At 31.5% G+C, this 19,555-nt stretch overlaps 1 protein-coding gene across 1 annotated transcript in view; it reads left to right on the plus strand.

Moving 5' to 3' along the window:
* The first annotated feature begins 941 nt into the window (after positions 1-941).
* Positions 942-19,555, plus strand: part of mmp21 (matrix metallopeptidase 21) — a 19,660-nt gene continuing 1,046 nt past the window's right edge. Inside the window, exons 1-5 of the mRNA XM_061907388.1 lie at positions 942-1,097; positions 7,712-8,495; positions 8,577-8,716; positions 8,788-8,929; positions 9,003-9,260. Coding sequence (XP_061763372.1) covers positions 942-1,097; positions 7,712-8,495; positions 8,577-8,716; positions 8,788-8,929; positions 9,003-9,260 — 1,480 coding nt within the window. The remainder of the gene's footprint in view (positions 1,098-7,711; positions 8,496-8,576; positions 8,717-8,787; positions 8,930-9,002; positions 9,261-19,555) is intronic.

Below are 19,555 nucleotides of genomic sequence, written 5' to 3' on the forward strand. Positions count from 1 at the left end.
ATATTCAACATTATTGACTTTGAGGTTCCAAATGTGTTTGCTGAGTTCTGTAGAATTCCGCAAAGTCTGGTTTCTAAAGGAGGCGTTGTGATTATTCTATCTTGTTTGGAACGCTCCTTCGGTTAATCCTACGTACGTGTCGGATGTGTTTTTTCCCACACCTACATATTGCGCTCTACCACGGTATCGAGGACTATTCTCTGGATAATCCAATCAAGACATATATATATATATATATATATATATATATATATATATATATATATATATTCCTCACGCACGCACTAAATGACTGAAAGAGTGTGCACTTGCTGCTAATGATGTCAGGTTATTGATGGGAAAATGCATTTTACAACAAAATGATTTGACTGATCGGCTAGGAGACACAACAGCTAACAACAGTGGAATGGATTAGAAAGGACAGATTAAAAGAGCTAGACGAAGTGGCTGGAGAGAGGGAAGTCTGGGCTCCCCTGCTTAGGCTGCTGCCCCCGCGACCCGACCTCGGATAAGCGGAAGATGATGGATGGATGGATATATATATATATTTTTTTAACTTGGGGCGTCCCACGGGCTGGATTTTGGATGCTGGCGGGCTGTAGTTTGGGGACCCCTGGTTTTGAAAATGAAAAATATGAAAATGGCCCTCACATGCTTGAATGTGTCTGTGTGGGGCCCTCAGCAGACATTCCACAATTAAAGTGTTGCTCCACTGTGGAACCTTCAAAGCAAAGCCCGTGTGTGTTTTTCCACATCCAAGCAAAAACCGACGAAGCGTGATACGACACATCCACACTGTTGGGTCAAACCCGACAGACGGTACAGTAAGTTTGCTTTTCGCACACACCTGTGAGGGAGAAGTGGGACCACACCTGAGCTGGGTGGTCCTATAAATACACACACAGGCTTAAAAAAAAAAAATGTCCTCACTAAACCCCACGATGCTGACTTCCATCCAGCTGATTACTTTGCTTCTTTGGACAAGTGTCGGACAAATTGCTGACACAGAAAAACTCTTCCACAGTCGGGATCACTCGGATTTACAGACGTTCAACTCGCAAAAAGCTCAGATCATCAAGGACAAATACTCCGCACAGGTAATGAGTCTTTTTTGATTATCTGTACGTTTTTTAGATAACTTTATCACATAATGACAATAAAACTGGAATGCGCATGACAGCCACTGCAAATCTTCATCAAAACATGTATTTTTTTTAAAATAAAACATGCAATTTAATGCCATCCATCCATCCATTTCCTACCGCTTATTCCCTTCCGGGGTCGCGGGGGGCGCTGGCGCCTATCTCAGCTACAATCGGGTGGAAGGCAGGGTACACCCTGGACAAGTCGCCACCTCATCACAGGGCCAACACAGATAGACAACATTCACACACTAGGGCCAATTTAGTGTTGCCAATCAACCTATCCCCAGGTGCATGTCTTTGGAAGTGGGAGGAAGCTGCAGTACTCGGAGGGAACCCACGCAGTCACGGGGAGAACATGCAAACTTCCACACAGAAAGAATCCCGAGCCCGGGATTGAACCCAGGACCTTGTGGACAGGACATTGTGAGGCACATGCATTAACCCCAAATTCCACCGTGCTGCCCCTGTGCATATGTGCATATTATATACACTATATTGGCCAAAATTATTTGGCCACCCATCCAAATGATCAGAATCAGGTGTCCTAATCACTTGACCCGGCCTCAGGTGTGTAAAATCAAGCACTTAGGCATGGAGACCGTGTCTACAAACATTTGTGAAAGAACGGGCCGCTCTCAGTGATTTCCAGCGTGGAACTGTCATAGGAGGCCACCTGTGCAACAAATTCCAAAGTCAACTGTCGGCTTTATTATAAGAAAATAGAAAAGTTTGGGAACAACAGCAACTCAGCCAGGAAGTGGTAGGCCACGTACACTGACAGAGAGGGGGTCAGCGGATGGCTTGATTGATTGATTAAAAAAAAGAAGGAGCCCATAACATTTTGGTACTGATTTATGATTTTTTTTTACTAAATTATTTGTGCATATTTAGCAGTAGTAATAGTAATAGTCATCTGTACTACCTATTTTACTATCGTTTATCTGAGGATTTTATTTTACTTATTAGGTTGTGGAAACTAAATCATTTCTTGTACAGATGGGAAACACTTTTAAAAAGAACAAAAAATTGGATCGCCGACCTTTTCTTCTTATGAGAGCTACTTTTATAAACTAAAAATGGCAGAGAGTTAATCATTTTTGTAATGTCAGAGCAACAACTATATGTTGGTATCCAAAAAATCGGTTCACGTCTGAATAACAATTTTTCTTTATTATTTCTGAATAATATAAAGGAAACATAAGCATGTATCTGTTTGTATGTAAAAAAAATATATGTAAGTATATAGAATAGAGTTTTATTTATACTTTGAATCGGGCGGCATAGCTCGGTTGGTAGAGCGGCCGTGCCAGCAACTTGAGGGTTGCAGGTTCGATTCCCGCTTCCGCCATCCTAGTCGCTGCCGTTGTGTCCTTGGGCAAGACACTTTACCCACCTGCTCCCAGTGCCACCCACACTGGTTTAAATGTAACTTAGATATTGGGTTTCACTATGTAAAGCGCTATATAAATATAATTCACTATTGTCATTACTGCAATGAACAGGTTCAAAGAACAACAAAATTGTATGTATGTATGTATGTATATATATATATATATATATACATACATACACCTTTGGCCATTCTGAGTCAGTAATTTCCAGAAGTTATCTCATCCTGTGAGAAACCTCCATTTTTACAAATGATTTCCAATGATTTCCAAAAATGTGTAGAATAAAAATTAAAATACAACATTTCTGGGCTTTACGGTGGCAGAGGGGTTAGTGCGTCTACCTCACAATACGAAGGTCCTGCAGTCCTGGGTTCAAATCCAGGCTCGTGATCTTTCTGTGTGGAGTTTGCATGTTCTCCCCGTGAATGCGTGGGTTCCCTCCGGGTACTCCGGCTTCCTCCCACTTCCAAAGACATGCACCTGGGGATAGGTTGATTGGCAACACTAAATTGGCCCTAGTGTGTGAATGTTGTCTGTCTATCTGTGTTGGCCCTGCGATGAGGTGGCGACTTGTCCAGGGTGTACCCCGCCTTCCGCCCGATTGTAGCTGAGATAGGCGCCAGCGCCCCCCGCGACCCCGAAAGGGAATACGCGGTAGAAAATGGATGGATGGATGGACAACATTTCTGTCAACAAGGATTTGTGTCAGCCTTTCATAGTTGGCTAGTATAGCTAAAATAGACACTTACATCATGTGTTGCCTTCATTATAACACTTATATAAGACTTTTAAAGTCATTTTGATAGTAGGCTAATATAGACACTTGCATCATGTGTTGCCTTCATTATAACACTTATATAAGACTTTTAAAGTCATTTTGATAGTAGGCTAATATAGACACTTACATCATGTGTTGCCTTCATTATAACACTTATATAAGACTTTTAAAGTCATTTTGATAGTAGGCTAATATAGACACTTACATCATGTGTTGACTTCATTATAACACTTATATAAGACTTTTAAAGTCATTTTGATAGTAGGCTAATATAGACACTTGCATCATGTGTTGCCTTCATTATAACACTTATATAAGACTTTTAAAGTCATTTTGATAGTAGGCTAATATAGACACTTACATCACGAGTTGCCTTCATTATAACACTTATATAAGGCTTTTAAAGTCATTTTGCTAGTAGGCTAATATAGCTAATATAGACACTTACATCATGTGTTGCCTTCATTATAACAACTATATAAGGCTTTTAAAGTCATTTTGCTAGTAGGCTAATATAGCTAATATAGACACTTACATCATGTGTTGCCTTCATCATAACACTTATGAAAGGCTTTTAAAGTAATTTTGATAGTAGGCTAATATAGCTAAAATAGACACTTACATAATGTGTTGCCTTCATCATAACACTAATATAAGGCTTTTAAAGTCATTTTGATAGTAGGCTAATATAGACACTTGCATCATGTGTTGCCTTCATTATAACACTTATATAAGACTTTTAAAGTCATTTTGATAGTAGGCTAATATAGACACTTACATCACGAGTTGCCTTCATTATAACACTTATATAAGACTTTTAAAGTAATTTTGATAGTAGGCTAATATAGCTAATATAGACACTTACATCATGTGTTGCCTTCATTATAACACTTATATAAGACTTTTAAAGTCATTTTGATAGTAGGCTAATATAGACACTTACATCACGAGTTGCCTTCATTATAACACTTATATAAGGCTTTTAAAGTCATTTTGCTAGTAGGCTAATATAGCTAATATAGACACTTACATCATGTGTTGCCTTCATTATAACAACTATATAAGGCTTTTAAAGTCATTTTGCTAGTAGGCTAATATAGCTAATATAAACACTTACATCATGTGTTGCCTTCATCATAACACTTATGAAAGGCTTTTAAAGTAATTTTGATAGTAGGCTAATATAGCTAAAATAGACACTTACATAATGTGTTGCCTTCATCATAACACTTATATAAGGCTTTTAAAGTCATTTTGATAGTAGGCTAATATAGACACTTGCATCATGTGTTGCCTTCATTATAACACTTATATAAGACTTTTAAAGTCATTTTGATAGTAGGCTAATATAGACACTTACATCACGAGTTGCCTTCATTATAACACTTATATAAGACTTTTAAAGTAATTTTGATAGTAGGCTAATATAGCTAATATAGACACTTACATCATGTGTTGCCTTCATTATAACACTTATATAAGTCTTTTCAAGTCATTTTGATAGTAGGCTAATATAGCTAATATAGACACTTACATCATGTGTTGCCTTCATCATAACACTTATATAAGGCTTTTAAAGTCAGTTTGATAGTTGGCTAATATAGCTAATATAGACACTAACTTCACGTGTTGCCTTCATTATAACACTTATATAAGGCTTTTAAAGTCATTTTGATAGTAGGCTATTATAGCTAATACAGACACATCATGTGTTGCCTTCATTATAACACTTATATAAGGCTTTTAAAGTCATTTTGATAGTAGGCTAATATAGACACTTGCATCATGAGTTGCCTTCATTATAACACTTATATAAGACTTTTAAAGTCATTTTGATAGTAGGCTAATATAGGGACTAACTTCACGTGTTGCCTTCATCATAACACTTATATAAGACTTTTAAAGTCATTTTGATAGTAGGTTAATAAAGCTAATATAGACACTTACATAATGTGTTGCCTTCATTATAACACTTATATAAGGCTTTTAAAGTCATTTTGATAGTAGGTTAATGAAGCTAATATAGACACTTACATCATGTGTTGCCTTCATTATAACACTTATATATGACTTTTAAAGTCATTTTGATAGTAGGCTAATATAGACACTAACTTCACGTGTTGCCTTCATCATAACACTTATATAAGACTTTTAAAGTCATTTTGATAGTAGGCTATTATAGCTAATATAGACACTTACATAATGTGTTGCCTTCATTATAACACTTATATAAGACTTTTAAAGTCATTTTGATAGTAGGCTAATATAGACACTTACATCATGTGTTGCCTTCATTATAACACTTATATATGACTTTTAAAGTCATTTTGATAGTAGGCTAATATAGACACTAACTTCACGTGTTGCCTTCATCATAACACTTATATAAGACTTTTAAAGTCATTTTGATAGTAGGCTATTATAGCTAATATAGACACTTACATAATGTGTTGCCTTCATTATAACACTTATACAAGACTTTTAAATTAATTTTGATAGTAGGCTAATATAGACACTTACATCATGTGTTGCCTTCATCATAACACGTATATAAGACTTTTAAAGTCATTTTGATAGTAGGCTATTATAGCTAATACAGACACTTATATCATGTGTTGCCTTCATTATAACACTGATATAAGACTTTTAAATTAATTTTGATAGTAGGCTAATATAGACACTAACTTCATGTGTTGCCTTCATCATAAGACTTATATAAGGGTTTTAAAGTAATTTTGATAGTAGGCTAATATAACTAATACAGACACTTATATCATGTGTTGCCTTCATTATAACACTGATATAAGACGTTTAAATTAATTTTGATAGTAGGCTAATATAGACACTAACTTCATGTGTTGCCTTCATCATAAGACTTATATAAGGGGTTTAAAGTAATTTTGATAGTAGGCTAATATAGACACTAACTTCACGTGTTGCCTTCATCATAACACTTATATAAGGCTTTTAAAGTCAGTTTGATAGTAGGCTAATATAGACACTTACATCATGTGTTGCCTTCATTATAACACTTATATAAGACTTTTAAAGTCATTTTGATAGTAGGTTAATAAAGCTAATATAGACACTTACACCATGTGTTGCCTTCATTATAACACTTATATAAGGCTTTTAAAGTCATTTTGATAGTAGGCTATTATAGCTAATACAGACACTTATATCATGTGTTGCCTTCATTATAACACTTATATAAGAATTTTAAAGTCATTTTGATAGTAGGCTAATATAGACACTAACTTCACGTGTTGCCTTCATCATAACACTTATATAAGACTTTTAAAGTCATTTTGATAGTAGGCTATTATAGCTAATATAGACACTTACATAATGTGTTGCCTTCATTATAACACTTATACAAGACTTTTAAATTAATTTTGATAGTAGGCTAATATAGACACTTACATCATGTGTTGCCTTCATCATAACACGTATATAAGACTTTTAAAGTCATTTTGATAGTAGGCTATTATAGCTAATACAGACACTTATATCATGTGTTGCCTTCATTATAACACTTATATAAGACTTTTAAAGTCATTTTGATAGTAGGTTAATAAAGCTAATATAGACACTTACACCATGTGTTGCCTTCATTATAACACTTATATAAGGCTTTTAAAGTCATTTTGATAGTAGGCTATTATAGCTAATACAGACACTTATATCATGTGTTGCCTTCATTATAACACTTATATAAGAATTTTAAAGTCATTTTGATAGTAGGCTAATATAGACACTAACTTCACGTGTTGCCTTCATCATAACACTTATATAAGACTTTTAAAGTCATTTTGATAGTAGGCTATTATAGCTAATACAGACACTTATATCATGTGTTGCCTTCATTATAACACTTATATAAGACTTTTAAAGTCATTTTGATAGTAGGCTAATATAGCTAAAATAGACACTTACATCATGTGTTGCCTTCATTACAACACTTATACAAGACTTTTAAAGTCATTTTGATAGTAGGCTAATATAGACACTAACTTCATGTGTTGCCTTCATCATAACACTTATATCAGGCTTTTAAAGTCATTTTGATAGTAGGCTAATATAGCTAATATAGACACTTACATCATGTGTTGCCTTCATTATAACACTGATATAAAACTTTTAAAGTTATTTTGATAGTAGGCTAATATAGCTAATATAGACACTTACATAATGTGTTGCCTTCATTATAACATTTATATAAGGCTTTAATTTTTTACGTCTACAGACAGATTTTTGTTTTGTATTTTTGGTCCAATTCAACATTTTGGGTTGCCGACACCTTGATTAGTCAAAGATTTAAAAAAGATGGACCACCTGGCTTTGATTGGTATGCTTGCAACCTTCTACGCTCTACTGAGTCAGTCCCTCTTTTTTAGCTCTTCCTATCCAGGTACGGCTTCATGAAGCCGGTGAGGTGGGAGGAGACGCGGGACCAGGACTATCAGGACGAAGACTACCTTGACGAACTTCAAGCGACTATCCAGGAGGGGTCCTCCCTGCCCCGTTCCAGGGACCGTCCTCAAGACGGCGAAAGTCGAGCGTTTGCCTCAGCCCTTCAAGATTTCCAGCGGCTGTCGGGTCTGCCTGTGACCGGGGTGTTCGACCAAGCCACCCAGGTGGCCATGAACAAGCCCAGGTGTGGCGTCCCCGACCGAGAGCTGGACCTCAACCCGGCTGAGGCACCTGAGGAGGACTTAGATGTTGAAAACATCACCGATGTGGAGACTTTTAACGGTACTCAGAGTAACGACACGTGGTTCGGAGCTGCTAATGATTCGGACTTACTTAACATTACCGACCCAAATAGTGATTTCTCTCTGGAAACCAACACAACCGCGTGGACGAACACATCCCAGGATAACGCCGACACCAGACGTCCGAGCCAAGCGGTGGTACGCAAGAAACGCCACCTGTCTGCTCTGGTATCTAAGAGCAGGGGTAAGCGAGACTTGAGCGAGGTGGGACACGTGGCCTTCAGCAAGACCGTGCTGAGGTGGCGGCTGATGGGCGAAGGCTACAGCAGTCAGCTCTCCGTCGAGGAGCAGAGGTACGTCTTCAGGCTGGCTTTCAGGATGTGGAGCGAGGTGTCGCCGCTGGAGTTCTTGGAGGATAACCGCTCGCCGCTGGAAGATATCGACATCAGGCTGGGCTTCGGCACAGGTGCGCCATAGTCCTGATTGTTCCGGTGTGCAGTGCTTGAGGCGGTGTTAACCACAACATCCTTTGACTCATTGGATTTAGGAAGACACCTGGGTTGCAATCAGAGGTTTGATGGCACGGGTCAAGAATTTGCCCACGCTTGGTTCCTGGGTGACATCCACTTTGACGACGACGAACATTTCACCAGTCCGAACGCCGGCAGCGGAATCAGCCTCCTTAAGGTCTGGGGTCTAGACTTTTACACTTCAAAGGAATCCTTAGGGTGTGACGTTTTGATTGTGACGTCTTTCAGGTGGCAGTCCACGAGATCGGCCACGTTCTGGGACTGCCTCACATCTACAGAGCTGGATCCATCATGCAACCCAGCTACCTACCCCAGGAGTCCAGCTTTGAGATGGACTGGATGGACAGGAAAGCGGTCCAGAACCTCTACGGTAAGACCGAGGAGTCAGGATCTTTGTGTTTTGAAAAGTCTCTCAACTGTATTCCGTTCCTTGACGCCTGCAGGGGGCTGCCAGGGCAGGTTCAGCACCGTGTTTGACTGGATCAGAAGGGAGAAGAGCCCCAATGGCGGGGTGGTGGTCCGCTTTAACACCTACTTCATGAGGGAGGGCTGGTACTGGCTGTACGAGAACCGGAACAACCGCACGCGGTACGGGGATCCGGTGCCCATGCAGATTGGCTGGCATGGACTCCCCGCGGACGGAGTGGATGCTTTCGTGCACGTGTGGTCTCGGAAAAAAGACGTTATTTACTTCTTCAAAGGTAGACTTTCTACTTACATGCGTTTAACTCGGGATGTGCCGATTGATCGGCCATCGATCAATATCAGCCGATTTTCTTACAGTAGAAAACGGAAATTCTACAGTAATTTTACAGGTGCCAACATTTCACTGTAAAGTTGCAGGGGTTTTTCTTCCAGTAAAAAAAAACATTTTGTAGTAATTTTACAGGTGCCAAAATTTTACTGCAAAATTGCATTTTCTTTTATTTCCAGTAAAAAAAAAAAAAGCTAATTTTAAAATAATTTTACAGGTGACAAAATGTTACTGTTAAAAGGCAGTTTTTTATTTACAGTAAAACAAAAAAAAGTTTACAGTAATTTTACAGGTGCCAAATTTTTACTTTAAAATCGCAATATTTTTATGTACATTAAAAACAAATTCTACAGTAATTTTACAGGAGCACACGTTTTACTGTAAAGTCGCAGGGTTTTTTTTACAGTAAAAAAAAATGATTTTACAGGTACCAAAACTTTACTGTAAAATTGCAGGTTTTATAATTTACAGTAATAAAAACTAAAATCTCATTCTACAGTACTTTTACAAGTGCCCAAATTTTACTGTAAAATGTAAGTTTTTTTATTAACAGTGAAACAATAATTTTCTACAGTAATTTTACAGGTGCCAAAACTTTACTGTATGATTGCAGTTTTTTATTTACAGTAAAAAACTATTTTACAGTAATTTTACAGGTGCCAAAATTTCTCTGTAAAGTTGCAGGTTTTTTTTTTTCAGTAAAAAAATCCCCATTTTATAGTAATTTTACAGGTGCCAAAATTTTACTGCAAAATTGCTTTTTATTTTATTTAAAGTAAAAAAACAAACAAATTTAAAGTAATTTTACAGGTGACAAAATGTTACTGTTAAAAGACATTTTTTTATTTACAGTAAAACAAAACAAACTACAGTAATTTTACAGGTGCCCAAATTTTACTGTAAAGTTGCAGTTTTTTATCTACAGTAAAAAAAATGATTTTACAGGTGCCAAAAGTTTACTGTAAAATTGCAGGTTTTATAATTTACAGTAAAAAAAAAAACCTCATTCTACAGTACTTTTACAAGTGCCCAAATTTTACTGTAAAATGTACGTTTTTTTATTAACAGTAAAACAATAATTTTCTACAGTAATTTTACAGGTGCCCAAATATTTATGTAAAATTGCACTTTTTTACTTACCGTAAAAAAAAAATTCTAAGTAATTTTAGAGGTGCCAAAATTTTACCGTAAAAATGCTTTTTTTAATTTACAGCAACAAAAACACAATTTACAGTAATTTTACAGGTGCCAAAACTTTACTGTATGATTGCAGTTTTTTATTTACAGTAAAAAACTATTTTAAAGTAATTTTACAAGTGCCAAAATGTTACTGTAAAATGGCAGTTTTTATACACAGTAAAACAACAAATTTTACAGTAATTTTAAAGGTGCCAAGATTTTACTGTAAAATTGCAGTTATTTATTTACAGTAAAAAATCAAATTCTACAGTAATTTTACAGGTGCCAACATTTCACTGTAAAGTTGCAGGGGTTTTTCTTCCAGTAAAAAAAAAACATTTTGTAGTAATTTAACAGGTGCCAAAATTTTACTGCAAAATTGCATTTTCTTTTATTTACAGTAAAAAAAGAAGCTAATTTTAAAGTAATTTTACAGGTGACAAAATGTTACTGTTAAAAGGCAGTTTTTTATTTACAGTAAAACAAAAAAAAGTTTACAGTAATTTTACAGGTGCCAAATGTTTTACTGCAAAATCGCCATATTTTTATGTACATTAAAAACAAATTCTACAGTAATTTTACAGGAGCACACGTTTTACTGTAAAGTCGCAGGGTTTTTTTTACAGTAAAAAAAAATGATTTTACAGGTACCAAAACTTTACTGTAAAATTGCAGGTTTTATAATTTACAGTAATAAAAACTAAAATCTCATTCTACAGTACTTTTACAAGTGCCCAAATTTTACTGTAAAATGTAAGTTTTTTTATTAACAGTGAAACAATAATTTTCTACAGTAATTTTACAGGTGCCAAAACTTTACTGTATGATTGCAGTTTTTTATTTACAGTAAAAAACTATTTTACAGTAATTTTACAGGTGCCAAAATTTCTCTGTAAAGTTGCAGGTTTTTTTTTTTCAGTAAAAAAATCCCCATTTTATAGTAATTTTACAGGTGCCAAAATTTTACTGCAAAATTGCTTTTTATTTTATTTAAAGTAAAAAAACAAACAAATTTAAAGTAATTTTACAGGTGACAAAATGTTACTGTTAAAAGACATTTTTTTATTTACAGTAAAACAAAACAAACTACAGTAATTTTACAGGTGCCCAAATTTTACTGTAAAGTTGCAGTTTTTTATCTACAGTAAAAAAAATGATTTTACAGGTGCCAAAAGTTTACTGTAAAATTGCAGGTTTTATAATTTACAGTAAAAAAAAAAACCTCATTCTACAGTACTTTTACAAGTGCCCAAATTTTACTGTAAAATGTACGTTTTTTTATTAACAGTAAAACAATAATTTTCTACAGTAATTTTACAGGTGCCCAAATATTTATGTAAAATTGCACTTTTTTACTTACCGTAAAAAAAAAATTCTAAGTAATTTTAGAGGTGCCAAAATTTTACCGTAAAAATGCTTTTTTTAATTTACAGCAACAAAAACACAATTTACAGTAATTTTACAGGTGCCAAAACTTTACTGTATGATTGCAGTTTTTTATTTACAGTAAAAAACTATTTTAAAGTAATTTTACAAGTGCCAAAATGTTACTGTAAAATGGCAGTTTTTATACACAGTAAAACAACAAATTTTACAGTAATTTTAAAGGTGCCAAGATTTTACTGTAAAATTGCAGTTATTTATTTACAGTAAAAAATCAAATTCTACAGTAATTTTACAGGTGCCAACATTTCACTGTAAAGTTGCAGGGGTTTTTCTTCCAGTAAAAAAAAAACATTTTGTAGTAATTTAACAGGTGCCAAAATTTTACTGCAAAATTGCATTTTCTTTTATTTACAGTAAAAAAAGAAGCTAATTTTAAAGTAATTTTACAGGTGACAAAATGTTACTGTTAAAAGGCAGTTTTTTATTTACAGTAAAACAAAAAAAAGTTTACAGTAATTTTACAGGTGCCAAATGTTTTACTGCAAAATCGCCATATTTTTATGTACATTAAAAACAAATTATACAGTAATTTTACAGGAGCACACGTTTTACTGTAAAGTTGCAGGGTTTTTTTACAGTAAAAAAATAAATTTTACAGGTACCAAAACTTTACTGTAAAATTGCAGGTTTTATAATTTACAGTAAAAAAAACAAAAAACTCATTCTACAGCACTTTTACAAGTGCCCAAATTTTACTGTAAAATGTAAGTTTTTTTTATTAACAGTGAAACAATAATTTTCTACAGTAATTTTACAGGTGCCAAAACTTTACTGTATGATTGCAGTTTTTTATTTACAGTAAAAAACTATTTTAAAGTAATTTTACAGGTGCCAAAATTTTACTGTAAAATGGCAGTTTTTATATACAGTAAAACAACACATTTTACAGTAATTTTACAGGTGCCAAAATTTCTCTGTAAAGTTGCAGGGTTTTTTTTTTCAGTAAAAAAATCCCCATTTTATAGTAATTTTACAGGTGCCAAAATTTTACTGCAAAATTGCATTTTCTTTTATTTACAGTAAAAAAAAGAAGCTAATTTTAAAGTAATTTTACAGGTGACAAAATGTTACTGTTAAAAGGCAGTTTTTTATTTACAGTAAAACAAAAAAAAGTTTACAGTAATTTTACAGGTGCCAAATTTTTACTGTAAAATCGCCATATTTTTATGTACATTAAAAACAAATTATACAGTAATTTTACAGGAGCACACGTTTTACTGTAAAGTTGCAGGGTTTTTTTTTACAGTAAAAAAAATGATTTTACAGGTACCAAAACTTTACTGTAAAATTGCAGGTTTTATAATTTACAGTAAAAAAAACAAAAAACTCATTCTACAGCACTTTTACAAGTGCCCAAATTTTACTGTAAAATGTAAGTTTTTTTTATTAACAGTGAAACAATAATTTTCTACAGTAATTTTACAGGTGCCACAACTTTACTGTATGATTGCAGTTTTTTATTTACAGTAAAAAACTATTTTAAAGTAATTTTACAGGTGCCAAAATGTTACTGTAAAGTTGCAGGGTTTTTTTTTTCAGTAAAAACATCCCCATTTTATAGTAATTTTACAGGTGCCAAAATTTTACTGCAAAATTGCATTTTATTTTATTTAAAGTAAAAAAACTAACAAATTTAAAGTAATTTTACAGGTGACAAAATGTTACTGTTAAAAGACAGTTTTTTATTTACAGTAAAACAAAACAAACTACAGTAATTTTACAGGTGCCCAAATTTTACTGTAAAGTTGCAGTTTTTTATCTACAGTAAAAAATGATTTTACAGGTGCCAAAACTTTACTGAAAAATTGCAGGCTTTATAATTTACAGTAAAAAAAAACTCATTCTACAGTACTTTTACAAGTGCCCAAATTTTACTGTAAAATGTAAGTTTTTTTTATTAGCAGTGAAACAATAATTTTCTACAGTAATTTTACAGGTGCCAAAACTTTACTGTATGATTGCAGTTTTTTATTTACAGTAAAAAACTATTTTAAAGTAATTTTACAGGTGCCAAAATTTTACTGTAAAATGGCAGTTTTTATATACAGTAAAACAACACATTTTACAGTAATTTTACAGGTGCCAGGATTTTACTGTAAAATTGCAGTTATTTATTTACAGCAAAAAAATCAAATTCTACAGTAATCTGACATGTGCCAACATTTTACTGTAAAATTGCAGTTTTTTTATACAGTGAAAAAAACAAATTTTACAGTAATTTTACAAGTGCCAAAATTTCACTGTAAAGTTGCAGGGGTTTTTTTTCAGTAAAAAAAACACATTTTATAGTAATTTTACAGGTGCCAAATTTTTACTGCAAAATTGCATTTTATTTTATCTAAAGTAAAAAAACAAAAACAAATGTTAAAGTAATTTTACAGGTGACAAAATGTTACTGTTAAAAGGCAGTTTTTTATTTACAGTAAAACAAAACAAACTCTACAGTAATTTTACAGGTGCCCAAATTTTACTGTAAAGTTGCAGTTTTTTATCTACAGTAAAAAAAAATTATTTTACAGGTGCCAAAACTTTACTGTAAAATTGCAGGTTTTATAATTTACAGTAAAAAAAACTCATTCCACAGTACTTTTACAAGTGCCCAAATTTTACTGTAAAATGTAAGTTTTTTTATTAACAGTAAAACAATAATTTTCTACAGTAATTTTACAGGTGCCCAAATATTTATGTAAAATTGCACTTTTTTAATTACCGTAAAAAAAAAAATGTCAAAGTAATTTTAGAGGTGCCAAAATTTTACCGTAAGAATGCTTTTTTAAATTTACAGCAACAAAAACACAATTTACAGTAATTTTACAGGTGCCAAAACTTTACTGTATGATTGCAGTTTTTTTATTTACAGTAAAAACTATTTTAAAGTAATTTTACAGGTGCCAACATTTTACTGTAAAATGGCAGTTTTATATACAGTAAAACAACAACTTTTACAGTAATTTTACAGGTGCCAAGATTTTACTGTAAAATTGCAGTTATTTATTTACAGTAAAAATCAAATTCTACGGTAATTTTAGAGGTGCCAACATTTTACTGTAAAATTGCAGTTTTTTTATTTAAAGTAAAAAAAAAAAACAATTTTAAAGTAATTTTACAGGTGACAAAATGTTACTGTTAAAAGGCAGTTTTTTATTTACAGTAAAACAAAACAAACTCTACAGTAATTTAACAGGTGCCCAAATATTTATGTAAAATTGCACTTTTTTACTTACTGTAAAAAAAAAAAATCAAAGTAATTTTAGAGGTGCCAAACTTTTACCGTAAAAATGCTTTTTTAAATTTACAGCAACAAAAACACAATTCACAGTAATTTCACAGGTGCCGAAACTTTACTGTATGATTGCAGTTTTTTATTTACAGTAAAAAACTATTTTAAAGTAATTTTACAGGTGCCAAAATTTTACTGTAAAATGGCAGTTTTTATATACAGTAAAACAACACATTTTACAGTAATTTTACAGGTGCCAGGATTTTACTGTAAAATTGCAGTTATTTATTTACAGTAAAAAATCAAATTCTACAGTAATCTGACAGGTGCCAACATTTTACTGTAAAATTTCAGTTTTTTTATACAGTGAAAAAAACAAATTTTACAGTAATTTTACAAGTGCCAAAATTTCACTGTAAAGTTGCAGGGGGGTTTTTTCAGTAAAAAAAACACATTTTATAGTAATTTTACAGGTGCCAAATTTTTACTGCAAAATTGCATTTTATTTTATCTAAAGTAAAAAAACAAAAACAAATGTTAAAGTAATTTTACAGGTGACAAAATGTTACTGTTAAAAGGCAGTTTTTTATTTACAGTAAAACAAAACAAACTCTACAGTAATTTTACAGGTGCCCAAATTTTACTGTAAAGTTGCAGTTTTTTATCTACAGTAAAAAAAAAATGATTTTACAGGTGCCAAAACTTTACTGTAAAATTGCAGGTTTTATAATTTACAAAAACTCATTCCACAGTACTTTTACAAGTGCCCAAATTTTACTGTAAAATGTAAGTTTTTTTATTAACAGTAAAACAATAATTTTCTACAGTAATTTTACAGGTGCCCAAATATGTATGTAAAATTGCACTTTTTTTACTTACCGTAAAAAAAAAATTCAAAGTAATTTTAGAGGTGCCAAACTTTTACCGTAAAAATGCTTTTTTAAATTTACAGCAACAAAAACACAATTTACAGTAATTTTACAGGTGCCAAAACTTTACTGTATGATTGCAGTTTTTTATTTACAGTAAAAAAACTATTTTAAAGTAATATTACAGGTGCCAAAATTTTACTGTAAAATGGCAGTTTTTATATACAGTAAAACAACAAATTTTACAGTAATTTTACAGGTGCCAAGATTTTACTGTAAAATCGCAGTTTTTTATTTACAGTAAAAAAAACAAATTCTGCGGTTATTTTACAGGTGCCTACATTTTACTGTAAAATTGCAGTTTTTTATACAGTAAAACAACAAATTTTTACAGTAATTTTACAGGTGCCAACATTTTATTGTAAAATTGCAGTTTTTTATTTACAGTAGAAAAACAAATTCTACAGTAATTTTACAGTTGCCCAAATTTTACTGTGAAATAGCATTTTTTTATTAACAGTAAAAAACTAATTTTACAGGTGCCAAAACTTTACTGTGAAATAGCATTTTTTTAATTTACAGTGCAAACATCGTTTTACGGTAATTTTACAGGTGCCCAAATTTGACTGTGAAATTGCATTTTTTTTTTATTTACAGTAAGAAACTGATTTTACAAGTGCCAAAACTTTACAGTGAAATTGCTGGTTTTTAATTACAGTACGAAAAACACATTTTACAGTAATTTCACAGCTGGCAACATTTTAATGTAAAATTGCTTTTTTTTTTAAATTGACAGTAAAACAAACATTTTTATATTAATGTCACCGGTGCCAAAACTTTACTGTAAAATTGTAGGTTTTTTAAATTTACAGTAAAAAATAATAATTCTACAGTAATTTTACAGGTGCCCTAATTTCACTGTCAAATTTAAGTTTTTTGTATTAACAGTAAAAAAACAAATTTTACAGTAATTTTACAGGTGCCAAAACTTTACTGTAAAATTGCATTTTTTTATTAACAGTACAAACTATTTTAAAGTAATTTTACAGGTGCCAAAATTTAACTGTAAAATTGCAGTTTTTTTATATACAGTAAAACAACTAATTTTACAGTAATTTTACAGGTGACAAGATTTTACTGTATAATTGCAGTCTTTTATTTACAGTAAAAAAACAAATTCTACGGTAATTTTACAGTTGCCCAAATTTTACTGTGAAATAGCATTTTTTTATTAACATTAAACAACTAATTTTACAGGTGCCAAAACTTTACTGTGAAATAGCATTTTTTTATTTACAGTAAGAAACAAATTTTACAAGTGCCAAAACTTTACGGTGAAATTGCTGGTTTTTAATTACAGTACGAAAAACACATTTTACAGTAATTTCACAGCTGGCAACAGTTTAATGTAAAATTACATTTATTTTTTATTTTTAGTAAACCAAACATTTTTATATTAATTTTACAGGTGCCAAAACTTCACTGTAAAATTGTAGGTTTTTTAAATTTACAATAAAAAAATAATAGTTCCAAAGTAATTTCACAGGTGCCCTAATTTCACTGTCAAATTTAAGTTTTTTGTATTAACAGTAAAAAAACAAATTTTTACAGTAATTTTACAGGTGCCAAAACTTTACTGTAAAATTGCAGTTTTTTATTTACAGTAAACAAAACAAACTCTACGGTAATTTTACAGGTGCCAAAACTTTCCTGTGAAATAGCATTTTTTTATTTACAGTACAAAAAACATTTTACAGTAATTTTACAGGTGCCCAAATTTTACTGTGAAATAGCATTTTTTTTTGTACAGTAAGAAACCAAATTTTACAAGTGCCAAAACTTTACTGTGAAATTGCTGGTTTTTAATTACAGTACAAAAAACACATTTTGCAGTAATTTTACAGCTGGCAAAACTTTATGTAAAATTGCATTTTTTTATTTACAGTAAAACAAAACATTTTATATTAATTTTATAGGTGCCAAAACTTTACTGTAAATTGTAGGTTTTTTAAATTTACGGTAAAAAAAAATATAATTCTATGGTAATTTTACAGGTGCCCTAATTTCACTGTCATATTTAAGTTTTTTGTATTAACATTAAAAAAACAACTTTTACAGTAATTTTACAGGTGCCAAAACTTTACTGTGAAATTGCTGGTTTTTAATTACAGTACAAAAAATTTTTATAGTAATTTTACAGCTTGCAAAATTTTGATGTAAAATTGCATTTTTTTTTATTTACAGTAAAACAAAAAAAATTATACTCATTTTACAGGTGGCAAAACTTTACTGTAAAATTGTAGGTTTTTTAAATTCACAGTAAAAAATTATAATTCTACAGTAATTTTACTGGTGCCCTAATTTCACAGTTTTTTGTATTAACGGTAAAAAAATAAGTTTTTCAGTTATTTTACAGGTGCCAAAACTTTACTGTAAAATTGCAGTTTTTATTTACAGTAAAAAACCAAATTCTACGGTAATTTTACAGTTGCCCAAATTGTACTGTGAAATAGCATTTTTTTGATTAACAGTAAAAAAACTAATTTTACAGGTGCCAAAACTTTACTGTGAAATAGCCTTTTTTTATTTACAGTACAAAAATCACTTTACAGTAATTTTACAAGTGCCAAAACTTTACTGTGAAATTGCTGGTTTTTAATAACAGTACAAAAAAACACATTTTACAGTAACTTTACAGCTGGCAAAATTTTAATGTAAAATTGCATTTTTATTTATTTACAGTAAAACAAACATTTTTATATGAATTTTACAGGTACCAAAACTTTACTGTAAAATTGTAGGTTTTTTAAATTTACAATAAAAAAATAATAATTCTAAAGTAATTTTACAGGTGCCCTAATTTCACAGTTTTTTGTATTAACAGTAAAAAAACAAGTTTTTCAGTAATTTTACAGGTGCCAAAACTTTACTGTAAAATTGCATTTTTTTATTTACAGTAAAAAAACAAATTCTACGGTAATTTTACAGTTGCCCAAATTTTACTGTGAAATACCATTTTTTTTATTAACAGTAAAAAACAAATTTTACAGGTGCCAAAACTTTACTGTGAAATAGCATTTTTTTATTTACAGTACAAAAATCATTTTACAGTAATTTTACAATTGCCAAAACTTTACTGTGAAATTGCTGGTTTTTAATTACAGTACAAAAAAACACATTTTACAGTAATTTTACAGCTGGCAAAATGTTTATGTAAAATTGCATTTTTTTTAATTTACAGTAAAACAAAATGTTTTATACTAATTTTACAGGTGCCACAACTTTACTGTAAAATTGTAGGTTTTTTAAATTTACAGTAAAAGAAATAATAATTCTACAGTAATTTTACAGGTGCCCTAATTTCAAATGTTTTTGTATTAACAGTAAAAAAAAACTAATTTTACAGTAATTTTACAGGTGCCAAAACTTTACTGTAAAATCGCCGTTTTTTTTATTTACATTAAAAAAAAAATTTTACAGTAAAATTCTGGCAACTTTTTTTTTACCATAAAACAGCAGTACTGTTTT

This window comes from Nerophis ophidion, linkage group LG08 (assembly GCF_033978795.1).
Source record: "Nerophis ophidion isolate RoL-2023_Sa linkage group LG08, RoL_Noph_v1.0, whole genome shotgun sequence".
In the NCBI taxonomy this organism is placed as follows: Eukaryota; Metazoa; Chordata; class Actinopteri; order Syngnathiformes; family Syngnathidae; genus Nerophis; species Nerophis ophidion.